General features: G+C 37.6%; 2 protein-coding genes across 2 annotated transcripts; one reads left to right on the forward strand and one right to left on the reverse strand.

Annotated features, from left to right (window-relative positions):
- Positions 1 to 268: 268 nt before the first annotated feature.
- On the forward strand, positions 269 to 6,569 carry LOC107805737 (putative glucuronosyltransferase PGSIP8). Its single transcript, XM_016629804.2, has 5 exons — positions 269 to 839; positions 4,405 to 4,657; positions 4,879 to 5,080; positions 5,202 to 5,349; positions 5,686 to 6,569. Exons 1-5 carry the CDS (start codon positions 544 to 546, stop codon positions 6,227 to 6,229), a joined length of 1,443 nt encoding a protein of 480 aa, XP_016485290.1. The 5' UTR covers positions 269 to 543; the 3' UTR covers positions 6,230 to 6,569.
- Positions 6,570 to 15,237: 8,668 nt separating this feature from the next.
- On the reverse strand, positions 15,238 to 20,470 carry LOC107805738 (peroxisome biogenesis protein 19-2-like). Its single transcript, XM_016629806.2, has 5 exons — positions 20,221 to 20,470; positions 20,097 to 20,145; positions 18,489 to 18,774; positions 16,688 to 17,004; positions 15,238 to 15,718 (listed from the first exon to the last, which is right to left on the reverse strand). The coding sequence occupies exons 1-5, from the start codon at positions 20,261 to 20,263 to the stop codon at positions 15,673 to 15,675; spliced, it is 741 nt and encodes a 246-aa protein (XP_016485292.1). The 5' UTR covers positions 20,264 to 20,470; the 3' UTR covers positions 15,238 to 15,672.
- Between the last annotated feature and the right edge of the window lie 5,045 nt (positions 20,471 to 25,515).

Genomic DNA, 25,515 nt, shown 5'->3' on the forward strand with positions numbered 1-25,515 from the left:
ATCTGTTCATAATTACTACTTAAGACAAAAATATCTCTGCCGCGTAATCCAAAATTACCCGTAAATCTAGTCAACGTACAGAAAAAACCAACGCACAACCCATCACTTCCAACATGCAGTCCCACATATATCTCAAAAAAACAAGTACACCTCGAAACAACAAATAAAAATAATTATTAAAATATTACTACTCCACTAGGCACTAGCTGGTCGTAGAAATTTATACAGTAAAAATATTTAAATTTATAAAAAGCCGGCTTTTTTCCATAAACTCCTTAACTTTATTCCAACCTTCCATTCCATACTCTCAGCCCCTCAGATCCCCTTCTTTATTTTCACCAAAAGAACAGAAACCTGTTGTTAATATTCTGTGAAGATTGGTCATTGAGGAGTTTGATAGAAAGCTATAGAAGAGGTGGTGCAGCCATATTTTCAACGGAATCTTGTTTTTCCGGTGAACTTTAGACACTCTTCAAGCTAGTAGTGGACAATGTCATAAGAAAAAACATCATTTTTTTTTCGAAAATACAGAAAAAAGAGAAGATGATAGGGAAAGTGAGCTTGTTGTTTGTATATGGGTTTTGGGTTTTGATGATTTCGTTAGCAACGGCGACATTAGTAGTTCGTGGGGCTGAAACGGCGTCGTTTCTAGATGAAAGGAAAAATGGGGCGCAACACAGAAATGCGTATGCGACAATGATGTATATGGGAACACCAAGAGACTACGAGTTCTACGTAGCGACACGTGTCATGCTCCGATCACTTTCCCGGCTAGGCGTTGAAGCCGATCTCGTCGTTATTGCTTCACTTGACGTTCCTCTTCGCTGGGTTCGAACACTGTAAGTCTCATTTCTCATTTTCTCCATCGCTGTAGTAAATTGAACATTGTTGACCGGAAAGTGAAAAAAAGAAAGAAAATAAGACAATTTCTCCTCATAATTTGTTTGTTATTGATAAGTTGGCACTGTGAGTATATTTTGAACTCTATCTAAATTTGCTCCTTTTTATATTTTGAACTCTTGTATATCTTTAGCACCATAAATTTTTTATTTTTAAACATATTAAAAATATTATTTAGTTATAAAAAATGAGCAATTTTTGGGCAGTTTTTAAAGATAAATATTTTAAGTTTCAAAACTTGATTTAGATTAATTTTTCAAGTTTTTGAATTTTTTTACTCGTAAAACTTTAATTTTTTTTATAAAAAAATTATAATTAAATTTATGTTCAAATGATGGCTTAATTGGAATTATATTATTTGACATGCTTGGGTTATGAACCTTCTTGGTAGGTATGTCTTTTGTCATTTTATACAATAGAGTATTATTTTCTACTCGTTATTGAACTTGGGGTGTTGAGCTTAAAATGGTGAGTGCTAGGGAGGGCCACGTGAAAGGGCGCCTGTTAACCAAACTGACCTATTTTAGTACTACTAATTTTGTTGAGACGTGGAAAAATATACTGAAGTTGGAATGGGTCTATTCCTATTTCCATCTTACTTTTTAATTATTCTGAATAGGCTAACGATAGGCTGGGGGTTTGGAGACAGGCTCTTGAGTTTAAGGGTTTCAAGCTGGGCAGGACGAAGACGGAATACCTGAAATGTAAGTTTAGCTCTGAGCCAGGGGAAATGGACGTGGATGTGAGGCTTGAATCACAGGTCATTTCAAGTAGAGGCAGCTTCAAGTACCTTGGGTCGGTTATCCAGGGGGAGGGGAGATCGATTGAATGTTACACATCGTATTGGTGTAGGATCGATGAAGTGGAGGTTAGCATTTGGAGTCTTGTGTGATAAGAGAGTGCCACCGTTACTCAAAGGTAAGTTCTATAAAGCAGTTGTTAGATCGACCATGATGTATGGGGCTGAGTGTTGGCCTGTAAAGAACTCACATATCCAGAAGATGAAAGTAGCGGAAATGAGGATGCTGAGGTGGATGTGCGGGCACACTAAAATGGATAAGATTAGGAATAATGATATTCGGGAGAAGGTGCATGTGGCTCCCATTGATGACAAGATGCGGGAAGCGAGACTCAGATGGTTCGGGCATGTTCAGAGGAGAAGCCCAGATGCGCCAGTTAGAAGATGTGAGCAGTTGGTTGTGGAGGGCACGAGAAGAGGTAGAGGGCGACCTAAGAAGTATTGGAGAGAGGTGATCAGGCATAATATGATGAGGTTTCAGATTTCCGAGGGCACGACACTGGATAGGGAGATGTGGAGATCGAGTATTAGGGTTGTAGATTAGGTACCAGTCTGGTAGGGTTTTTGTCTAGGATAGTTAGTGGCAATGTTGTGTCTTACTATTTCACTTTTCAGCGCAGGAACTATTTACTAGCTATCGCTTTTGCTTTGAATCTTTCTTCTAAAGTTTATGATGTTCCTGTTTTCATATGATTTCTTTGTTGATACTAATATTGTCTCCTTTTTGTCTTTTTGTTTTTTTGAGCCGAGGGTCTTTCGGAAACAACCTCTCTACCCGTTCAGGGTAGGGGTAAAGTCTGCGTACACACTACCCTCCCCAGACCCCATTAATGGGATTTTGCTGGGTTGTTGTTGTTGTTGTCGTTGTTGTTGTTGTAGGTTTAGAGCTCGTAAAAGGAGGCCAGTTTGGAGTTTAGGGACTAGTTGACAATTTTGGCCATCTTGATTTTGCCAGCTCAAACATACGTAGGATTTCCTAAACTACCAAAATAGATTATACAAAAATTAGCTGTTAACTCACATGCTGTTACAAAATTTTCCATCATTTTTATTCTGATCCACTGAGTGCAGGAGACGAAAATGACTTTATTTTTTATGTGTTTCATGCTAAACGACGACAATCGAAGAACACCACGGGACAATTAGGATATTGTTGTTTTAGAAATTTTAGGGATAATTGACATGAAGAGATAAGACTGAGAAAATAATTGGAAACTTTTCTTTTTTTCCTTTTTCTTCTTCTTCTTCTAGAATGTGATATGCCACATGGCCCACAACATTAACTTACCAAAATTTTTTGTGTAATTACTAAAATTAAAAATATCTCCCCCATTCATTGAAATTTGAATGTTGTTATTTATAGTTCAATAGTGTCTAAAAAAAACTTGTTAAGATCGTTGTATATAAGAAGAAATGGTACACTAAAAAATTGTGATAAAGTTGGCAGAATAAAAATAAGCTTTTTCTGGGCCAATGAGTTTTGGTTTGCAAAGGAACTTGTATGAATTGGTTGCTTCTTGGAAGTGCTCCTTTTGCTCTTTGTTCTTTTCACAGCTAATATAATATAATATTATGGCCACTTTTTCAAGGCTTTGGGAAAGTCACTTGTGACATTGCTGGACCCATGTTATTTTGGTGCTCACAATTTAGACTCGAGACATGACGATTTGCTCGGTACACGAGGTATTCCGTGTTCACGTTAGGTACGGGAAAGGACCGCGTCCTAATGGTTGTGATATAGACACCTTACCATAATGCAAGCATTAGTGGATGCTTCCACGGCTCGAACCCGCGAGTCCGTGACCTATAGATCATACAACGATAAAAAATGTCTTTCTTATTACATGATTAAGATATATACTTTAGATGATATGCTCAACATATATTCTATTAAGTTTACCTAAATATGAACAAATCTACAAGTTTTAATGGTATACGTCATTCTATTTATTATGTTAATCTATTTTAGTTTATTCACTGGATATGAATGAAGTATATTTGTTCAACAAAGGTTATTCCTTTTTGATTCTTTATTTTAGGATTTATGGTTAAGATGACTATGATTGCTTTGCGCATGTAGGAAGAATAGAAGTTATCAAAAGTGCTACTTCATTAGAATATTTGCAAATTGTGTTTTAACTTATCCAATGTTGCCTTTTGGTATTTTTTTTAAAGTAAGCATATTCTGGTTTTCCTATCTTATTTGGGACCTAAAGTGGTCTATTCTCAATTGAGTGTTCCTCTTCAAAGAAAATGCTTTTAAAAAATATTGGTATATTCCCAATTGCAATGAACGAGGATAGCACAATCAAAAGTTTATCTACACAAGCAAAGTGATAGTGATAGTAACAAAGAATATATGTCCAGCTTGATCAGCTGAGATATTACTCCAGTTTTTTCACTCATTTCGCCATCTTGATAAGTTGAAACTATGATCCCCGGCCGGGGAGGGGGTATTATATCATCTCAAGTCAAGAACAGTTACAAAAAATCTAACTTCATCAAGTAAATTATGCAGCTTAACATATATAACTACGTAAAGTGTGAAACTAAGTACGTTATCTCATTGTTTACTGTTGCATCCATTCTGTTGAAGTTATGTAATGTCATTGTTATAGTGCCAGTTGCCGAGATATCCATTTCATGTAAAGACAATGTGAACCTTGAAAATTAAGTAACCATTCGTTTACGTACTTTGTATGCAGAGAACAGGAAGATGGTGCAAAGGTGGTGAGAGTTAAAAATCTGAACAATCCGTACTGTCTCAATCCTAATTGGAGATTCAAGCTGACACTGAACAAACTTTACGCATGGAGCCTCGTAGATTATGACAGGGTTGTCATGCTTGATGCTGACAACCTTTTCCTCCAGAAGACTGATGAACTTTTCCAATGTGGCCAGTTTTGTGCTGTCTTCATTAATCCCTGCATCTTCCACACTGGTCTATTTGTCTTGCAGGTAAATTAGTTTAATGCCTTTTAATAGTACACTAGCCTGACTAATTAATTTGCTAATGTTGGCAACTCGTCTGTATGACTAGAGTTATTGGCTTAGACTTTTGTTTGTTGTTCTGAGAAGAACTACCTGAATCTCATAATTTTCCAAATACTTAATCGGCTAGTGGTTCTTGATTGACTTCAATTGAAAACTGCATCTTTCTTACATGAGCTAAATTGCAGCCATCAAAAAAGGTGTTCAATGACATGATTCATCAGATAGAGATTGGGAGGGAAAACCAAGACGGCGCAGACCAAGGTTTTATTGGAGGCCACTTCCCAGATTTACTTGATCAGCCAATGTTCCATCCTCCTCTTAATGGTTCTAAGCTCCAAGGAAATTACAGGCTTCCTTTAGGTTACCAAATGGATGCGTCTTATTATTGTAAGTTTTCACTTTTGAGACTCTTTAAATATGTTTACTGAACAAAGTTTGTCATATTTCACTGTGCAGTTTTGTAGAGTCTTTGACAATTTATAACGGTACTCTACTTTTCATTCTTTAGATCTCAAACTCCATTGGTCAGTACCTTGTGGACGTAATAGTGTCATTACATTCCCCGGTGCACCATGGTTAAAACCATGGTATTGGTGGTCGTGGCCTGTCTTACCTTTGGGCATCCAGTGGCATGAACAACGACGTCTAACTGTTGGGTAAGATTACAACACTTTCTGCTTTGAGTGACATATACACATGAAAGATTATTCCTAGATTAACCATCATACTCGTCTGGAGATTGTTGTCAATGAGTTTAGAAAATGAGCTGAAATTACTTACCTGACTTACGTAGCAATTAACTGCAAGATCTATGGGACCCGATGTTTCTATAAAATAGCATGAATTGATTACTTCTCTCATCCCTGTTGCTGAACACTTTAACTTCTTCTTGATGTGCATCCGAAATCTTCAAGATTTACTATACTTGTAGCCTGAGATATTTGATGCTCAGGAGTCAGGACAATAACAATTGACCTGTTTGTATTTGGCAGGTATGGTGCTGAGATGACAGCAGTGCTGATCCAAGCTATATTTTACCTAGGACTTATTGTAATGACACGCCTAGCACGCCCCAATTTAACTAAGTTGTGCTATCGCCATGATGATAGCAAGAGTATCTTCTTACTACGAACTGGCCTGAAGTTGATTGCTATATGGTCCATTCTTGCTGCCTACACAGTTCCTTTCTTCATCATTCCTCGTACAGTTCATCCACTAGTTGGCTGGAGTCTCTACTTACTCGGTTCCTTTGCACTATCCTGTATAACAGTGAATACATTCCTTTTGCCAATGCTACCTGTTTTAGTACCATGGATTGGAATCCTTGGGGCCCTTTTGGTGATGGCGTACCCTTGGTACAACGACGGTGTTGTAAGAGCAATGGCTGTATTTGGATATGCTTTCTGTGCTTCCCCAGCATTATGGGTGGCATTGGTTAAAATCAAGTCTTCTCTTCATGTTTCACTTGAAAGGGAAGGATTCTTGCCTAAGTTAAGTGAATCTGCAGCACCTGCTGGTTCTAACAAACTGTACTGAATCCTTCAACAGGAGATTTACTACTTCAGAAACATCTCCAAATTCGTTGCTCAGCATAGTGGGAGTTTGAAGTGTGCTTGTGCTATTCTAGCTGCCTCAGTCTGTGTAAAAGAAAGGAATTCTGTTGTGGGTACTAATGTGAGTTGCACAATTTAGAATTTTGATGATATTTGTGTTGTACATGGGACTATTTCAGGTCTATTAATTCTTGAATGTTACTCCAGGAAAAAGATTCATTAGTTAATGTGAGTTAAGCTACAGTTTCTCACTGATTATTTCTTTTGCTAACATGTATATTAGAAAGGTTCTTAACTTCTTTTATTTATTTACTGATTTGAGTTATATACATTGACAATGTAAACCTTTATTTATTGTCATTGTCACTGTTGTTTGAATTAATATACTAAGATTTAGATTGAGAATTGGTCACGTTGACCTTTAATGAATACGAAGTGTCAAGTAAATTGGCATGGCCTCTTCTGGAGGGAGCAGGGCTGTTCATTTGGATCAGATATCCGAAATCCGAACCGATCCATTCAATTTCAGATTTCGGATCGGATCGGATCAAATTCGGATTGGTATATTTTAATCCGATCCGAAATTATTAGGGCATGTATAAATATTACACTTAATTTATGATAATCAGTACTTTCATTACATCTTCCTTCAAGTTATTACCTTTACAATTGCTAGATTTAGCTATATTGACACCATAGTACTCTCATAATTGCACAAACATGAATTTTTCTTAATGTATTGTCTCTTTTACAAAGAAAATGTACATATTAATTTGCAACTTTGAGGCATAATAATACGATCCGAAATTCGATCCGATCCAAACTTTAAAATCCAATCCGATCCGATATAATTCGGATCAGATTCAAATTGTATTTTCTAGAATCCGAAATCCGAATCCGAATCCAAAATGTGCTAAATCCCATTCGATCCGATCCGGGCACAACCCTAGGAGGGAGTGTTTTGTTCTATTTATATTTGCCAAATAAATCATCGTCAGCCTCAAATCTCTTTTCGTGTTTACATGTTATCTTTAAAGAAGTGGTCTTGCTATCAAGATAATGGAAAGGAAGAAATAAAAAACAAAAAGGAGTGTAAATTTTCTTTTCGTTAACATATTTGGAGTATGGAAATCTTGGTGAAATATGTAGAATAAAGTCTGAGATGACGTTGAAAAGGAAAACTTGTAGTATTAGAAAGACCAATTTGCCCCTATAATTTCTCCATCTTGATATATCAAAACTTGTTAGACTTTGGTAAGTTTTTATGGCTAGAAAAATCATGCAACTATTGGATGATGATACAGGACAAGCCACATGACATTGACCAATGAATTCTAAGTCTTTTAGACTATTACTTCTTGAAATGGAACTAACGATTGACATCACATGTGAGTTTAAATGTTGTTAAATTACGGTTGCACTAAATTTCGACTTTCACGTAGATTTCTTTAAGTCTGTTTTCTGTAGGGCACAAGAAAATGAGAAGCAACATATGTTAGCCAGACTGTGAGTGGTATTGTGGATCGGGCTACATGCCGTAACAATCCATATTAACTTTATATCTATTATTGTTATTATGGATCGGGCTGTACGCCGCAACAGGTTTTATTGGCTTATTTATTATTATAGATCTGGCAGTACGCCGCAGTAGGCCTTATAGGCTTTATATTCGCGCTTGGGCAGGATCCGCCCCTCCGGAGTCTGACATACTAGCAATGAGCGCAAGCACTGTGATTTATATACACGTGCTTTGGTGCTGGGCATTGATGTCAGGCACCCGTAAAGTGCTGAGTGATTGTGTGTGATGAGTGGGAGATGGCATAGACAGATTGAGTACTCTGAGAGTGTTAGTACTTGGGATTATCACTGTGTTACACTATATTTGACATGCGTATTTGACATATAGGCATAGAGATGAACATTCCTCATGCTAGTTGTACTTGACATATTTATCAGTGTTGAGCTTAAATTGTTGAACTTGAAAGCATACCAAAATTTATGTACTGTGTACGAGCAGAATATGGAAGTTTCTCTGAGTTATTACTGTCATTATCTTATTATATCTGCATTGTCATTATTTTTATCCGGGATGTATCTTTCTGAGCTCGTCACTGCTTTCAGCTCAAGGTTAGTCTTGTTACTTGTTAAGTACATTTGGTCAGTTGTACTCATACTACACTCTGCACTTTGTGTGCAGATCCAGGTACATCTGGACGTGGTGATTGCTAGAGTGGTGATAATACCAATTCGGAGACTTCGAGGTAGCTTTTATGAAGCATGCATATGTTCACTCTCCTTCCTTTCATTTTATTTCAGTATTGTTCTATTTTCTCAGAATGTTGTACTAGAGTTTCAGACTATGTTGACACTATAGCTCATGTAGAGAACAATCCTATCACAGCAGGGGTCGTCTTTATAGGCTCGCTCAGACGGCTCGTCCGGTTCATCGTGGTGCATCAGCTAACCATGGTTCATATAGTGCTCGGCCGGGTCAGTCATCTTTCAGTGCCCTCCCAACTCAGAGTTCATCACGTGCTCCATCAATCCAGGGTTCATCTGTACCAGGTCTTTCTAGTGGTTATTCTAGTTCTCGAGGTCTGATTTAGTCCCCGCCGCCATTGGTGGATCGAAGTTACTTCGAGTGTGCAGAGTTGGGTCATGTGAGGAGGTATTGTCCTAGTCTCATGAGAGGTCCAGTTCAGCAGAGAGGTCAGGCTATGACTTCCGCACCAGTTACTTCACCAACCGCTCAGTCAGCTCGAGGTTGCCCTAGAAGGGGAGGCTGATCAAATGGTGGTCAGGCTCGATACTATGCTTTTCCTGCCAGGCCATAGGCAGTTTCTTTAGACGCAGTGATCACATATATTGCTTCAGTGTGCCATAAGGATGTTTCCATATTATTTGACCCTAGTTCCACTTATTGATATGTATCATCGTATTTTGCTCATTATTTGGATATGCCCCGTGAGTCCTTAATTACGCATGTTCATGTATCTACGTCGGTGGGTGATTCTATTATTGTGGACCATGTGTATTGGTCGTGTATTTACAGATCATTGGAGTCTACAACACTTGTTCAAGCAAAAGGATTTAAATTTGAGACAACAAAGATGATTGTAGCTATTAAAAAACTATGATATTACCATTTTGTATCATCCGAGGAAGGCCAATGTGGTGGCCGATGCCTTGAGTAGAAATGCGGTGAGTATGTGTATCCTTGCATATATTCTTGTTGGTGAGAGACCATTTTCATAATATGTTTAGGACTTGGCAAATAAGTTCGTGAGGTTAGATGATTCGGAGCCTAGTCAGGTTCTAGCTTGCGTGGTTTTTCGGTCTTCTTTATATGATCGCATCAGAGAGCGTCAATATGACGATCCCCATTTGCTTGTCCTTAAGGACACGGTACAGCACGTCGATGCCAAAGAGGTGTCTATTGGAGATGATGAGGTGTTGTGGATGAGGGTCAGATTTGTGTGCCCAATGTGGATGAGTTATGTGAGTTAATTCTTAAGGAGGCCCACAGTTCGCAATATTCCATTCATCCGGGTGCCGCAAAGATATATCAAGACTTGACGCAACACTATTGGTGGAGAAGAATGAATAAAGATATGGTGGAGTATATGGCTCAGTGCTTAAACTGTCAGCAGGTGAAGTACAAGCATCAGAGGTCATTTGTTTCAGAGGCTTGAAATTCCTGAGTGGAAATGGGAGCGTATCACCATGGACTTGTTGGATTCCCACAGACTTTAAAGAAATTTGATGCTATTTGGGTGATTGTGACAGGTTGACTAAGTCTGTCACTTCACTCCGGGTGTGACTACCTATTTTTTCGAGCGAGTGGCTGAGATCTAAATTCATAAGATGGTTCGTCTTCACGATGTGCCCGTGTCCATCATTTTTGATTGGGGCACGCGGTTCACATCGCAGTTTTGGAGAGCAGTGCAGTGAGAGTTGGGCACACGAGTTGAGTTGAGCACAACATTACATAACATTCCATCCCCAAATGGATGGACAGTCCGAGTGCACCATTCAGATATTAGAGGATATGTTATGCGCTTGAGTTATGGATTTAGGGGGTTCTTGGGATCAGTTTCTACCGCTTGTAGAGTATGCCTACAACAACACCCGCCAATCAAGTACTGCGATGGCTCCTTATGAGGCCTTATATGGAAGGAGGTATTGATATACAGTTAGATGGTTTGAGCCATGGGAGGATAGGTTGTTGGGCACGGATCTGGTTAAGGATGCCTTGGAAAAGGTCAAGTTGATTCAGGATCGGCTTCGCATGACATAGTCTCGACAGAAGAGTTACGCCAATCGCAAGGTTCGTGATGTTGCCTATATGGTGGGAGAGAAGGTATTACTTAGAATTTCACCCATGAATGATGTTATGAGGTTCGAGAAGAAGGGCGAGTTGAGCCCTCAGTATATTGGCCCTTTTTGATGTGCTTGAGAGGATTAGAGAGGTGGACTACAAGCTTGTATTGCCACCTAGTCTATCGGGTGTTCACCTAGTGTTTCACGTTTCCATGCTCTGGAAGTATTACGTTGATCTGTCTCATGCTTTGGATTTCGGCACAGTTCAGTTAGGTGGAGATTTGATTTATGATGTGGAGCCGGTGGCCATTTTGAATCGGCAGGTTCGAAAGTTGAGATCAAAGAATATAGCTTCAGTGAAAGTTCAGTGGAGAGGTCAGCCAGTCGAGGAGGCTACTAGGGAGACCGAGCGGGAGATGCGGAGCAGCTATCCACACCTATTTGAGACTCCAGGTATGATTCTAGACTCATTCGAGGACGAACATTTATTTAGGAGGGGGAGAATGTAACGACCCGACCGGTCGTATTGAGTATTGTAGCCATATTTCCCCATTTATTGCTTATTCTATGTTCAATTCTGGTTATGTGACTTGCCGGGTGGTTGGTTTGGTTCCGGGGATGTTTTGGAATGAATTGGGACACTTAGTCCCAAAGTTGGAAGCTTAAGTTGAAAGAGTTGACCGGATGTTGACTTATGAGTAAACGACTCCAGAATGAAGTTTTGATGGTTCTGATAGCTTGGTATAGTGATTTTGGACTTAGGAGTATGTCCGAATATTGATTTGGAGGTTTGTAGGTCCTTTTGGCATGAATTGGCAAAAGTTGAAAAGTTGAGAAGTTTGACGAGAGTTGACACTATTGATAGCGGAATCAGATCTTGGTTCTGAAAGTTGGAATAGGTCCGTTGTATCATTTATAATTTGTGTGCAAAATTTAAGGTCAATCGGAATTGGTTTGATAGGTTTTGGCATTGATTTTGGAAGTTGGAAATCCATTAGTTTCAATAAGAGTGCGATTTGTGTTTTCGATGTTGTTTGATATGACTTGAGGCTTCGATTAAGTTTGTATGATATTTTAGGATGTGTTGTAATGACTGGATGGGGTCCTGGGGACCTCGGGAGTGATTCGGATTGATGTTTGGAGTTGAGGAAATGCTGAAGATTTGCAAATCTTGTACAATTGCATCTGCGAGGATTTGGTCGTAGGTGCGAGACCCTAGAAGCGATCAGGCTATTGCAAGTACGGAAAATGCTGGGGGTTGGGGAATGCACAGGTGCAAAGGGTAGTCTGCATCTGTGAGCTCGCAGATGCGGGAAGTGGAGCACAGTAGCGGAGTGCAGTATGGATGGGTTTCCGAGGGAGTGGGCATTGTGGCGCAAGTGTACAGAAGCGCATATTTGACCGCATAAGCGAAAGTGGACAAGAAGGTCTGGGGCCGCAAATGCAGCCACTTTTCCACAAAAGCGGGTCCACAAATGCGGTTAAGTGACCGCAGGTGCGGATTGACTGCCAGTACTATATTTCGAAGGGTTTCGTGGTTTTTCTCATTTGGAGAGTTGTGGCGCTCTGCTAGGGGCGATTTCTAAGAGAAATTTCACTACAATTCAAGAGGTAAGTGACTTTTGATCACTTTTGTCCATTAGTATTGAATACACATTGTTTTTCCTATCTAGATTGTGTGTTTTTAGGTGAAATTTAGGGAATATTGGACTAGGTATTGGAGAGTAAGATTTGGGAATTTGAAGGTTAATTTATGGTTAGAATTGAATAATTTTTGTATCGTTGGGCTCGTTATTGAATGTGTGTTCAGATTTTGTGAATTTTGTCGGGTTCTGAAGCATGCGCTGGGGTTGACCTTTTGAATTTGGTTAAATAACTTAACTTTATCGTATGTGATCGATTCATATAGCTTGTGTTGATTATATTAAGTTGTTTGTGACTAGATTCGAGTTGTTCGAAGGCCGATTCGCGAGGCAAAGATTTGTTAGAGCATTGAATTGCACACTTTGAGGTAAGTAACGCTTCTAAAATTGGTACTGAGAGTATAAATCCTTGGAATACATGTTATATGCTTGGTGTTGAGGCGACGCACATGCTAGGTGACAGGCATGTGAGCATGCACCGTGGTTATTATGACTCGATTGATTCTATGGTACTGTGTAGTTATCTAGTCTTGTTTTATCCGTATAATTCCTACGTACTAGAGTAATTGAGATGTGATTCATGTTAGAAATCATGCTTAGGCTATGTGCTTATTCTATTAGAACTCACTGAGGTTATTTCTGCTGTTGAGTTATTTGCTTAAGCTGCAATTATGTACTCAGTCATGTTTATTCATTTGCATATCATATCTCAATCTCTGTTATCATTAGTGTTACATCATGTTATCATTGTTTGGGTTGAGCGGTATGAGATTTGTGAGCCCGTGAGACTACAGAGATTGATGTCTGAGTTGGGGCCTGAAAGCCGGACTGTAAGTGGTATTGTGGATCGGGCTACATGCCGCAACAGGCTATATTAACTTTATATTTATTATTATTATTATTATGGAACGGTGTGCATGCCAGAGCAAGCTTTATTGGCTTATTTATTATTGTAATTGGGGTTGCATGTCGCAACATGCTTTATAGGCCTTAGATTCAGTCTTGGGCAGGATCTGCCCCTCCAGAGTCTAACATACCAGCCATGAGCATAGGCACGGTGATTTATATACACGTACTTTGGTGAGGGGCATTGATGCCAGGCACCCGTACAGTGTTGAGTAATTGTGTGTGATGAGTGGGAAATGAGATAAATAGATTGAGTACTCTGAGAGTGAAAGTACTTGGGATTATCACTTGTTACACTACATTTGACATGCATATTTGACATGTAGGCATAGAGATGTAACATTCCTCATGCTAGTTGTACTTCGCATATTTATTAGTGTTGGGCTTAAATTGTTGAACTTGACAGCATACCAAAATTTATGTATTGTGTACGAACTGAATATGGAAATTTCTCTGAATTATTACTGTCATTATCTTGTTATACATGTGTTGTCATTATTTTGATTCAGGTTGTATCTTTCTAAGCTCATCACTGCTTTCATCCCAAGGTTAGTCATGTTACTTATTGAGTACATTGAGTTGGTTGTACTCATACACTTTGCACTTCGTGTGCAAATCCAGGTACATCTGGACGCATTGATTGCTAGAGTGGTGATAGTACCTATTTGGAGAATTCGAGGTAGCTGCTATGACGCCCGCATACCTTGACTCACCTTCCTTTCATTTTATTTCAGTATTGTTCTATTTTCTCAAACAGTTGTAGTAGAGTTTCATATTATGTTGACAAATAGTAGCTCATGTACTCGATGACACCAGGATTTTGGGATTGTTGTAGTTGAGTTACAATTGTTTTATCAATTATCCATGAGATTTTCTATTGTTGAGCTTATTGAATCTTGTTTTTAATTCAAATGCGTAGTTGTAATGTGATTGTCGACTTACCTAGTAATGTATTGGGCACCGTTACAACAGGTTGGGATTTTGGGTCCCAGCAATATGTATTAACCCTTCTAAAATAAGAGCCCACTTCATGATGAAATGTAGAAAAAGTTAGCTCATGCCAACATGCAGATCTAATTAACTTTATCATTTCAAGATTTGATCTTTCATTATTTGGTACAAAAAACAAAGTTTTAGAAACTCTACAACTAAGATCCAAGCTCAAGATACAAATCGAGCTGTGATAATAGTTCAATATTCTGCAATACCATTCAAGATTTTCCAAGCATTTTTTGTATGGAAAGGTATGCCATATACTGACACCAAAACGAAAGAAAAGAATTAAAGGTGTCTAACGGGCCGGGTTGACCCGTAACCGAACCGGCCTAGACCAGTTAAAACCGGAACCGAATCGGCCCAGTACATAGGGGGCCGGGTGGGGTTGGGTAGGAGGGGTAGAGGGGGTTTGGTAACGGTTAACCGGACTGGTCAAACCCGATCCACGTGAACAGTACCGAGTATCGGTTAAACCGGCCCGGTCCGGCCCGGTACAACCTTTTTTTTTGTTTATTTTTTAATTTTTTGAATTAAGTGGGGCCCACTAACCGTTGGCAACGGTTTCTTTAAAATTTAACCTTTTTTCAATTTACAAAATTAACCTTCTCTAAAACTATAAATACACCCCCCTCTTCTTCATTTCTTCACTCAACTCTCATTTCTCAATCTCAATTTCTCTCATTCTCCAATTTTCAAGATTTCAAGTCTCAATCTCAAATTCTCAATTCTCAAATCTCAATTCAATTTAAATCATGCCTCCTACTTCTAGAGTGCGCTCATATGTTTGGCAACACTTTGAGGTGGTAGAAGAAAATAAAGAAGGTCAGAAAGTAAAGTGCAAGAACTGTGGTCAAAGTCTTAAATTTTCGTTCAAAGTCTGGCACATGCAGTTTAAGAAGGCATATAAAGTATTGTCTTGAGCGTCCTCCGGAAATTCGTATTTAAGATTTTAAAACAATTGTGTTATTTTAAAATTATTAGACGTATTTATGCTTAATGTTTTAGTTTGTTAGATTAATTTGAAGTATTGTTAATTTATTATGCATGAAAATTTAGTTTTACTATTTTTTGTTAATTTACTTTTTAAATGCAAACTTTAATTTTGAAATAAATGTAGCACTTGCAATTTATATTAATACTTTTGTATTAATATAACTTGTAATCTTTAAATTAATACAAATTACAATAGTTATACAAAATACAAAAAAAATTAAAAAATACACTAAACCCGGCCCGACCCGGCCCCCTTAACCCGTAACCCTTACGGTCCAATTTTTACCCGGATGAACCCGAACCCGTTAAACCCGTTAAGCCCCAAACCGTAACCGGCCCGGACCGTAACCCGTACGGGTCCAAAAAATAGCAACCCGGCCCGGCCCGGCCCACTCGTTTAACACCTATAAAAAGAATGCACGTCACGTTTATTAGAAAGATGAGATAAGCAATCACCTCATAATTGAATTCCATCCAAAAATAACTTATGTCCCTCAGCATATTGTTACTATGGTAAAAGAACAATTTAAGGAGCAAGTTGGCCAGCAGGATAGTCGAACCAGTGTCTTCACATAATACAGCAGTTCTGTTGCGACTCGAGCATATCTGGTGATCTGCAAAACCAGAGGAGAGACTGCTCAATCACAATTCACTAATGAAGATACTGCTAAACATCAAAACAGTTACAGGGTTCCATTTTCAAGCAGAAACAAAAACGTCATCTATCGGACTAACGATTAAAAAATGTTTTCTATTAGACAGACGAAGGACTAAGAAGGCTCAAATTTTTAGACATATATCTCATCAGATTGGTAAAGATTCAAAAACATCGGAACAATGGTGTAGAGACTGAGAAATTCCCCATCTGACATATGCCATCAATTCGTTTATCTATTTATTATTAAGCATATGATGCAGCAGTATGTTCTTTAGCCAGCTGCTTTTGCTTTGGTAGCTGGGATGGTTGTCAGATCTCAGACAGGACAGGATCTGGAGATATTTAAACAATTTACTCGTTCTTTATAGGAGAAGGGAAAGACGAACAGGGACGGAGGAAGAGTAAAAGCTCACTTTCCATAAAGGCTAAAGCAAATTTGCAACCACTGTCAAACCATTGCAATATTGTTTCTCTGATCTATTATTTTCATTGATTTGGCATGTTGAATTGAGTTAGTTTTTTCTTTTTGGGCGAGTTGGAACACTGAAAATGGTTCTACCAGTTGCGCAGAAAGCAGGAGACCAGGATCAGAGACCAGGATCAGTTTGCAGGAGCTGTTCCATTAAGTCAAAAGTTTGATCCAAAGATGTGGAACTTTCAGACCTTGATAGGATACTATCATACACACAGTAGACACATAAGCAGCGAAATTAAGAATAGGCAAGATACTTGCATGCTTTTAGTCCATCATCCAAAAAATTTAGGGAAATATATATAGGCCAAAAACAGTAAAGGACCTACTATCTCCAGGTAAAAAGAGGAAAAGAAGACATTATAATTCCAGACTCTAACTACTAGTCTACTACCGATTCAACATGCAGGCAACTGAATTTGAAGGAAATTCTGAAAATATTGGAGCACTTACAACTGTCCAAGAGTTGATATATCGAAGTCTGGAGCAAGCTCATGCACTATATCAATTGGTGGTTGGCCACATTCTTGCATTTTCTGCATAAGCTCGACAATTTTGTTGAAGTTGCTCGGCTCAGTTTCATAGACTTTGTTTAGATCTCTTATAAGTTCATACTGGTGTCTATAACGTTCATATTCTTCACTGCTTAACTTAGATTTATTGTCTTCCAACCACTTTGGATATCTTTCTCCAATTTCTCTCATAGGTTCATAAAGAATTTCCTTTGAAAGAAGCTGCTGCATCATGGTCTCTATGATAGACTCCATGTCCTAGCAATTAGTCAATCAAAATAGTTACAAATCCCATTCCAAACAAGTGAGAAGAAGCTATTTATAAGGAAAGATATCGCGAGAGAGTACATAGTAGTGCCTTACGCACATTTTGGATGATTGTTGAAATGGGATAGAAGACTATCACGAAGGAATTGAAAATTTTAGAAGCCATTTACTACCCCATTTTCTTTGTATTTTTTGGTGCAAAGAAGATATCTCTTCATGAATTAGATAGTTTGAAGGAATTTTTAGAGGCTTAATGTAATTGTCATGTTGTGTAATTGAGGTACTATTGTGGTGCAATTGATAGAACAATTTTGACTTATTAAGTGAAAAGGAGAACATAAAAGAGAATAAGGCAACAGACATTGCTTTCAACTATAGGTAAACATAAAATGCAAATCCGATGTGAACAGCTTTCCAGGCTGATAGACATAAAAACCTATCTCGAGCCAATCATGCAGTTTTCTGACCATATAAACAGCTTAATCCACACTTGCACATGTAGCTACAAGTTAACCCTATCTGACCTCCAAGTCCATTAGTGAGTAGTTATTGAGTGTATTCTATTTTCTCATCCAAAGCATTCAAATGTCTCAGCACTTTGCTCTTAACAGTCCAATGATGTCCTTATTTGATCCATGACTATACTTCGTTAGCATTATTAAATAGGAGGAAGCAACAAGATGAAACACAACATCCACCGAAACTGAAGGTTCATAGTCAGAACAGCTTCCTTATCGGAAAAAACAAAAGATATTCAAAGCAGCTTTTGATTGAAATCCAAAATCCTAAGCAGAGAATTCTAAAGTAGAGGAAAACAGGACCTAAGAATGTAAAAGGCTTTGAAAGGGTCACATTTTCGACAGATTCCTCCTAGGAGTCTTTAGAAGGGTGGCAGTTCTTTACTTTTAGAGGAATCGGTCAAGACCAAACAATTTAATGAAATTCAGTCCTTGGAACAAAAAGTTTCATTCAGCTTCCTTAGTCACGAGATCTACATATGCAATTAGCTCCTATTTATACAGCATCTATATCAGCTGAAACATATAAACAGGCAACAGAACACAAGACTACAAAAACTTTGACAATCTGCAGAGCGATTAAAATTATTGGAACTGCCACCTTCAGAAAGCATTAAGATGTTCCATAAATTCATTACCAAAACTCCTCCACGCATAAACGCAATCATTTATCTGAAAATGTTAATTATATCTATGAATGAAGAAAAATGCTTTCTCTAACTATATCAATACAGTACCATCCTCATTCCTCACCACACCCCTTCCCTTCCCCAAATTTCCAGTATGTAGGAGAACAAAATCTATTGGTCATTTTGCAAATTTCATGAAAAAGACTTCACATTCAACTGTGAAACTCCATAAAGAAACATATATTCTGCAGTTCACTGTTTGATAAAAAGAACTACTAGTCAAAAACAACAGAAGTAACCTTCAAAAAAACTTAGTGAGAACATATACCTGAGAACCAGCAAGCTCCTCAAACTGCTTGGCCCACTCCTCCATCATTGGATCACTTCCAAAGCTCTCTACACCGGGTCTCGGCCCAGCCACTGATTCTAATCCCTTAACAGCCTCTCTTGTCTGCTCTCTAAGCTTATCAAGAGCTTCAGAGACATGTGAGTCCTTAGAAGAAGCCTTTTGCTTCCCCTTATTCTTAGCTTTCAAATCAGGCAACGACATTCCAAGCCCTCGAACCTCACTAGCCATACAAGAACTCTCTTTCTTGTCCTCTCCACCCCCATTTCTACATTCAAAATCAACCCCTTTTTAATCACAGCTCAAAATTCAAAGCTTATAACCGAAGTAAAGGTTTTAAAAAAGAAATCATTGGAAAAGACTAAATAAATTTCTTATATATTCTACCCCTTTTCATCACAGCTCAAAATTCAAACCCCATTAGCTTAAAACCAAAGAAACAGACTCTTGAGTCTAAGGGTTTCAAATTGAGCAGGTCTAAGGCAGAGTACCTAGAGTGCAAGTTTAGCGTTGAGTCGAGGGAAGTAGGCGGGGACGTGAGGCTTGGGTCACAGGTCATCCCCAAGAGAGATAGCTTCAAGTACCTTGGGTCGTTGATTAGGGGGGACGGAGAGATCGACGAGGACGTCACCCACCGCATAGGGGCGGGCTGGATGAAATGAAGCTTGCATCTGGAGTCTTGTGCGACAAGAAAGTGCCACCAATACTCAAAGGTAAGTTTTATAGAGCTGTGGTTAGACCGGCCATGTTGTATGCGGCAGAGTGTTGGCCGGTTAAGAACTCCCATATGCAGAGGATGAAAGTAGCAGAGATGGGGATGCTGAGGTGGATGTGCGGACACACTAGGATAGACAAGATTAGGAATAAAGATATTCGGAAGAAGGTGGGCGTCACCCCTGTGGATGACAAGATGCGGGAAGCAAAGCTCAGATGGTTCGAGCACGTGCAGAGGAGAAGCCTTGATGCACCAGTGAGGAGGTGTGAGCGGTTGGCCGTGGTGGGTACAAAAAGAGGCAGAGGGAGACGTAAAAAGTATTAGAGAGATGATCAGGCAAGACATGGTACGACTACAGATATCCGAGGACATGATCCTTGATAGAAAGGCCTGGAGGTCAAGCATTAGGGTTGTGGGATAGGGGTAGTAAAACTTTCCTTACTTTATACCGGGGGTGAGGCGGGGTTGGATTAGGGTTGATCTTAGATGGCTTGCAGTTTATGTTGAACCCACACTATTCTTGTTGTTTATCTTAGCCCCGGGCCTTAGATTCTGGTTACAGTTATTGCATGTCATTCATCTTTTGGTTTTTATGCTTCCGTTACTATTACGATTTCTACTGGAGTTACTAATGAATTCTCTTTTCTTGTTTTTTATTTTATTTTCGTCTTTCTAAGAGCCTAGGGTCTATCGGAAACAGCCTCTTTGACCCGATAGGGTAAGGTCTGCGTATACATTACCATTCGCCGACACCACTATCACTATGTGAGATTTTACTGGGTAGTTGTTGTTTATTTATATATATTTTGGGGTACATTGGAAAAGACTAAAATAAACTTGTTATATGCCAGAAGAGAAAGCAGAGCAGAAGAAACCTTTGAGAAGCAGAAGTGAGATCGAGGCTCTGAAAATCATCCAAAGCGCCTGAAAATTAACTCAAGGGGTCAGTTTCCAGTCCAATTCAATTTACTGAAATGGGGAAAAAGGTGAGCCACTTACTGTCAAGAAGTTGGTCTAAATCATCAGAGTGGTCAGTAGCCATGGAATCCCCCCTGTAGTATATTCTGTTTGTGTTTTTTCTGTTAGTGTATTGCCAAATATCTTATAAAAATCCAATCTTAGTGAATGGATGATAGAAAAAAGTGAGATGGTGAGATTTATACAAAGGGTAATGTATACGTAAGGTAAAGATTTTTTCTTGGCAAGGTACAGTGACGTTCTTTTGGCGGAAAACCCGACAAAAATACACTAGGGTTTTGCACATCCCGAGGTCATCTAATTGCCACCAAACCTTGTCTGGTGTATTTGGTAAATTTCTTTTCTTTTTCTCTTTTTTTCTTTTTAGCAAATTAATGTATTTTAGGTGACGTTTGCTACAGAGAGAGAAATTATTCAAATTTTATTGATTTATGTTATGAAACAATAAAAGAAGAAAGAAGAATATTGCAGAGAAAAATAGGGAGAGAGAACTCTTATTGATTTTGAGATGAATTACAATGGAATAGAACCCTCTATTTATGGGGAAAGGATGACTTAGCCATCAAATAATAAACCCTAGAATCTCTCTAGAATATAGACATTCACCTTAAATAGAATTCTATTTATAACACCCCCCCTTGAATGTCTATTCAACAGATAATGTGCCTCGTTAAAACCTTAACTAAATAAAACCCAATGGGAAAAAATTGTAGAAAAGGAAAAAGAGTACACATGTCTAACAATACGCTTTTTGGTTGCCTCGTTAAAAACCTTGCAAGGAAAACTCAGTGGGACAAAACCTTGTAATGGAAAAAGAGTGCAACGCGTATTAACTCCCCTGATGAGAGCATCAATTAACATCATTGAGCCTTCGCATTCCAATCTTGTGCACTAGCTTCTTGAAGGTTGACATCGACAGAGTTTTGGTGAATAAATCAGCCATATTAACTCCAATGAATATATTGCACCTTGAAAATCCTCGCTATCACATTATCATGCTTATAGTTATAGCAAGATACAAATGTGCACAAATTGCACTGAGAAAGTGGTACTTAATGATCAAGAATTATATATGCTTTAAGCAACTTAAATCCTTCATGGATTGTCATATAAGTTAAGTCATATAATCCATCTAAAGAGACTTTAGATGTATATCAAGTTTTCATGTCATGCTAGACATATAAGATATCGAAAACTAATTGTACATACCATTGACTTTATTTTCAAGTATTTGAACAACATAGACAAAATTATATGTCTTTTATATGAAACCAATTCTATTCGAATTGTGTCTCTTCCATTTGGCCAATATTTTTGTGTCTATATTCGATAGACTTAAGATCCTCATCTATACTTAATGCTATGATAGATGTCGTCGACAAACATTTTATATCGGTTCCAATATTTTTTCATAAAGACATAACATAGAGATCTCTTCATTCATATATTCAGGTACCTGAATCTCTCATAAGATTTTATGAAGTGTTATGTCATGTGATTTTCTAGATCACTTGCCTCCTTATTATGATCACTTTGATCATTTGCTCATCTTCTTTGTCAAGAAGTTCTATTTGAAACCGATTTGTCTATACGCTTTAAGCGTACCACAGACTTTGGCCTTCTAGGACTTAATATGAGCATTTGCAATGAGAATATAATTACTTTCTTTGGGTCAGCAAATGCATATGGAATGCTTTGCAATATATTGCAAATGAATTATCCTTTTATGAACTTCAGGTTCATATTATCCTATTCGAGGATCTATATATATAAATAATAATTCATTCCGTGTAACTTTTTTCTCAACTGTTTATCATGTCTCCCCCTCATGTTAGAAAAACTAACTTGCTTCCTCAACTTTGGAAATCCATCTTTGTGCATTATGGTGTTAATAAAAATATACACCGCACATCAATAATAATAAGATGAAATTATTTGGTTCCTGACCCTGATCCACTTGTGAGAGGAGAATGCAATATACTTTCATATATAACATATATCAAATTGATATATATAACTTTGTTCTCATAAGAAATAGTTTAGCTATTAAGTGGAGGCACTCAATAAATTATTTTGCTAAACCAACTGTGATGTAAACCAACTTATCAAGATGAACTATCTTGAATAAAAAAAATCTGGAATATGCTCTAAATTAAATTATTGAGCAAGTTACCTCGCAAGCACCGGCCAGGTTGCGGGTTAATAATAATCGCACATGTAACCATCTCATAAATGCATCTTATGTGGTATACATGGCAGGTGGATGAGCCCATATTCACCTTTGATATTTCTAGAATTCATGGGATTCAATCCCAACTTTAGTTGGTCAATTAATTAATGAGAACAAGCAATATAAGAGAATTCGTAAAGAACTTTCTAGTTCTTTAATATTTACCCATGTGAATTTTCTATTATTTTTGCACATCATACTTAAATTGATATGGCTAAACTGATTATGCCATCTGAATAAATTATCAATATTGATAAGTTCAGGTTTACACCATGACATGTGCAATTATCAATAAACTCCAAGTTTATTATGATATGAGTTTTTATATCAATAAATATCCACTTTAGTGTGGTGTTCTTTTATTTGTGTAGTACAAACTGGAGAATAAAGCGGGTAACTTTTCACATATATATTATCCCGCTACAAGTTGTAGTAATAGAAGGTATTAAATCTTTCCTTTATTTATAGTCTCAATATAATCAACCGCTTTCACGTGTACTTTGGAAACTGAATAAGTTTCTTTGAGACTTACTACAACACAATAAATTGACATGATAATCAATTGTATTCCTCCAAAATAGTAATAATTGGCTCTTCCAAAGCTCTCAATTATTTTTGTACTACCACAGATTCATCAACATCCATGTGATGAATATCTCTTTTAAAGAAAAAGTTATACCATTGTGGTCATGGTCAAATTATATGCAAGATCTGTTTCTTGCATTACCATTGTCTTTTAATAATCACATTGCCATAATATTTTGGCGTACAATAAGTACATGACCAATGATCATTCATGCCATAATAATGACATTATTTTCTTATTTCATCTCAAACCTCCATCTAGAGGTGAGTGTGGTATATTCACTACCACTAGCACGTTCATATTCTTCCAAGAATGAATATGTATTCATAAATTAGATGTTGTCACATTCACATCATGAATGGACCATAATCATCTATATGTGCTTTATAAAATCTCATGTCAAATCGATGACAAATATTACTTTCACAGAGTGAAAGATTATTTTGAGAATCCTTATTATTCTCATTATCACAATGATGACGATTATAATTTCGTTTATTGCCACGTCCATATCTATTGATACCTTCACGATAATAATTTTGTCTTCTTTCAGACTTATCACATATTGCTATCACATTCTCTTAAGGGAATGAGAATGAAGCAAATTCAATGGGACGAGTTTTCACTTCTTGTGCTCACGATCATACATGACTTTGATCATGGCAAGACATAGAAATTTTACCACTTTGGGTGGTTATAATCTCTTTCAAACTCCATTAGAGTTGCAATTAAAATTTATCGTCTTTGCTTGTATTTAAAATCAAATTATAGAATGTCAAGAATTTGAAAGAGAAAAGTAAAATACTTACCTTAAATCCAGAATTTAATCATGAAGGAAGTTCATAGAACAATTGACAATCATTATGCTCAATCCCAAAGTTTCTACTCAATTGGTTAGAGTCTCGTGTTGATAATGTGTTATGAAACAATAAAAGAAGAAGAAGAATATTACAGAGAAAAGTAGGGAGAGAGAACTCTTATTGATTTTTGGAATGAATTATAATGGAATAGAACCCTCTATTTATAGGGAGAGGGTGACTTAGCCACCAAGTAATAAACCCTAGAATCTCTCTAGAATATAGACATTCATCTTAAATAGAATTCTATTTATAACAATTTAATAATTTTTGCAAATATATAAAAGAAACAACTGAAAAGGGCCAAAACTATCCCTATCATTTGCTAAATGGTTTATAAATACCCTTCGTCCATTTATCCGTCCAAAAAAATATACGACGTTAATTCTATTAACAAAAATACCCCCGCGACTAATGGCAGAATTGGTGGGTCTTTCATTTAATGACGTGGCGATTTTTAACTGGGCCACGTGGCAATCTTCTGGAACAAAAAATTGATATTATTTCAACTCATTTACCTTATCCGACCCATTTATAAAAATGGGTGGAATCTATCACACCATTCCCACTAATCTGACCTCCCCTTTCTTCTTCTCCAATCATAAACTCCATCTTTGGACAAATTACAGGACAGAAATGGACCAAATTTAGACTAGTAAATTTCAGTTTCAGCTTCTTGCAACGGCGCCACAACAAATTTTGAAATCATAATTGCATCACTGTCAACAGGCTCATCTTTCGCATCTTCATCTACTGGATTCACATTTACAACTCTAGAGCCATTCACCATCACAAGCTTAACCTCAAAAACCTGGCTAAAAGGTTTGTTCACCTGCACAGGTGCGGCTGCCTCAAACACTTCCTTTACTTCACTTTTGACTGAGTGAAGCTCCGATTGCGTAATCGCTATCAAATCTGACTGTGGAGGTGTTCTAGCAGTAATCAACAGTTGAAATCAATCGCTCGATGAGTTGGGCTCCTTATTGTTCGAGGAACAAGAAGTGGCAGCGATGACGATGATTATACCATTGATAACAATAAAGAGACACAAAGATTTAAGCCAAGCTATAACGACACTCCAAATGGTTGGGAATTCGTTAAAACCCATGGAATTGAATTTTTATAAATTCTCATATTTGTACCAAAATATGTCTAAGATATTTTTCATACATTTTTATAAATTTATTTGGTATTTTTTAAGGATAAAATTGCGTAATTGTAATATTAACCATTTTTAAGTTTAAATCCGTCTCATATTTATAAAATGGGATTTTATATTTTTAAATTGATAATTATATATTATAAGTCATTTTAGTACTTTGAATTTGTTTTCAGAAATTTGTTTATTATTTTTTATAAATTAAAAGGGAAAAAGAGGCTATTTAACTTATAGTCACATTTGGCTTTCTAATCTGGCCTAATTAAACCCAATCCCCAATCCAAATTAAATTAACCCAAAACTCCAAGCCTAATCCTAAAACTACCCGGCCCAACCCGGATCAAATCTTGGCTGTTGATCAATTTTGATCAACGGTCTAGATCCGCCCTTACCTTTTTTAATCAAACGACCCCCCAATACCCCTCATTTCCCCTCACTCGTCTCTATCTCTCTAACCTCTGGTTCTCTCTAGAACCTTCCCCCA

This window comes from Nicotiana tabacum, chromosome 8 (genome assembly GCF_000715075.1).
Source record: "Nicotiana tabacum cultivar K326 chromosome 8, ASM71507v2, whole genome shotgun sequence".
In the NCBI taxonomy this organism is placed as follows: domain Eukaryota; kingdom Viridiplantae; phylum Streptophyta; class Magnoliopsida; order Solanales; family Solanaceae; genus Nicotiana; species Nicotiana tabacum.